General features: G+C 38.7%; 1 protein-coding gene across 1 annotated transcript in view; it reads left to right on the top strand.

Annotated features, from left to right (window-relative positions):
- LOC103193499 (olfactory receptor 1L3-like) overlaps positions 1-597 on the top strand; it is a 56,733-nt gene extending 56,136 nt beyond the window's left edge. Inside the window, 1 exon segment of the mRNA XM_007936735.2 lies at positions 534-597. Coding sequence (XP_007934926.2) covers positions 534-597 — 64 coding nt within the window.
- The last annotated feature ends 901 nt before the right edge of the window (positions 598-1,498 follow it).

Genomic DNA, 1,498 nt, shown 5'->3' with positions numbered 1-1,498 from the left:
TTGTACATGGGGTAGCTATGAGTTGGAGCTGACTCAGTTACATCTAACAACAACAATGAATGCCTAATATAAGGCTTTGGTGGGTAAGGCATTTGGATGCTAACCAGAAGGTCAGCAGTTCAAACCCACCAGCTGCTCCATGGAAGGAAGATGAAGCAATCTATTTCTGTAAAGATTTGTAGCCTGAGAAACCCAACGGGAGTTACTATGAGTCAGAATCAACTCAATGGCAGTGGGTTTATTTGGTTTGGTTATGCCTTATATATACATAAAAGTCGAATTTGATAGATTGTGTCAAACTGTCTTCCAAAAAGTTTATGCATATTTATATGCCAGTCCAGTGTGTATCTGACAGCACTTTTTCCCTTACACATTCATCAATACCACATACATATCTTCTGTTTTTGTCAATCTACTGGTCAAAAATAATATCTCATGGTTCCTTTAATTTGCATCTCATTTTACATTTTTATTGACCATTTATATTTCTTCCACTGTTAATTGCCTGTTTATATTCTTTTGTATTTTTCTAGTGGAGTATTAGTGAGGATAGACTATATGTGCTACAATAACAAATTAATCTCAAAATCCCAATAGCTTAACATAATAAAATTTAAAATCTCACTACTACTATATATCCATTTTGAGTCATCAAGGATGCTCTACATATAGTGACTTAGAGAAATCTCTGCTGATAGTCCATCATGGTGTATCTAAAACATATCATTTCCAGAGGAATGAATCAACAGACTACGACATATACATACAATGAATTTATTAAAGAACAATGATGAATCTGTGAAACATAACATGAATGAACTTAGAGGCCATTATGCCGAGTGAAATTAGCCAATTATAAAAGAACAAATATTACATGAGATCACTATTGTAAAAAGTCAGGAAAAGGGTTTCACAAAAGAAAAGAAATATTCTTTGGAGAGGGGGAGAAGGGAGGGGAAACCACTAACTAGAAGGTACATACATAGTAACTTGGATGATAGGAAAGGTAAAATATAACTGTTTTGATTACCTAGTGCTGCTCTGGCAGGCATATACCACAAATAGGATGGCTTCAACAAACAGGAGTTTATTCTTTTATAGTTTTGGAGGCTAGAAGTCTGAGGCTAGATGTCAGGCTCTAGAGGCTGGGTGAAAGCCCATCGACCTTGGGCTTCAGCTCTCCCTCTTGACCTCGGCCCACTGAAGCTAGAGGCTTCTCTTCACTCAGGCAGCTACTGGTTGCTGAGGCTGGGAAATCCAGGATCAACAAGTGAAAAGGCACAGTCCTGATATTACCAAACCACACGGCAGGCCGTTGATTCAAGCCCACTGAAAGTCCCAAGATCAACAGAGCATGGCAGGCTGCTGAACAACAACTCAGCTACATGCAGGGTTCAAGCATGCCATCAGCTAGAGATCATTCCCAAAGCTGCTTCTTATATACAGGAAACAGACCACATCCCTAAAGCAGCTACTCAGCTGTTTGTGGTAGATCTCA

Source organism: Orycteropus afer, unplaced genomic scaffold (genome assembly GCF_000298275.1).
Source record: "Orycteropus afer afer isolate SDZICR_OR568_19922 unplaced genomic scaffold, OryAfe1.0 scaffold00037, whole genome shotgun sequence".
Lineage (NCBI taxonomy): Eukaryota > Metazoa > Chordata > Mammalia > Tubulidentata > Orycteropodidae > Orycteropus > Orycteropus afer.
This window is presented reverse-complemented; position numbering and strand designations above follow the sequence as displayed.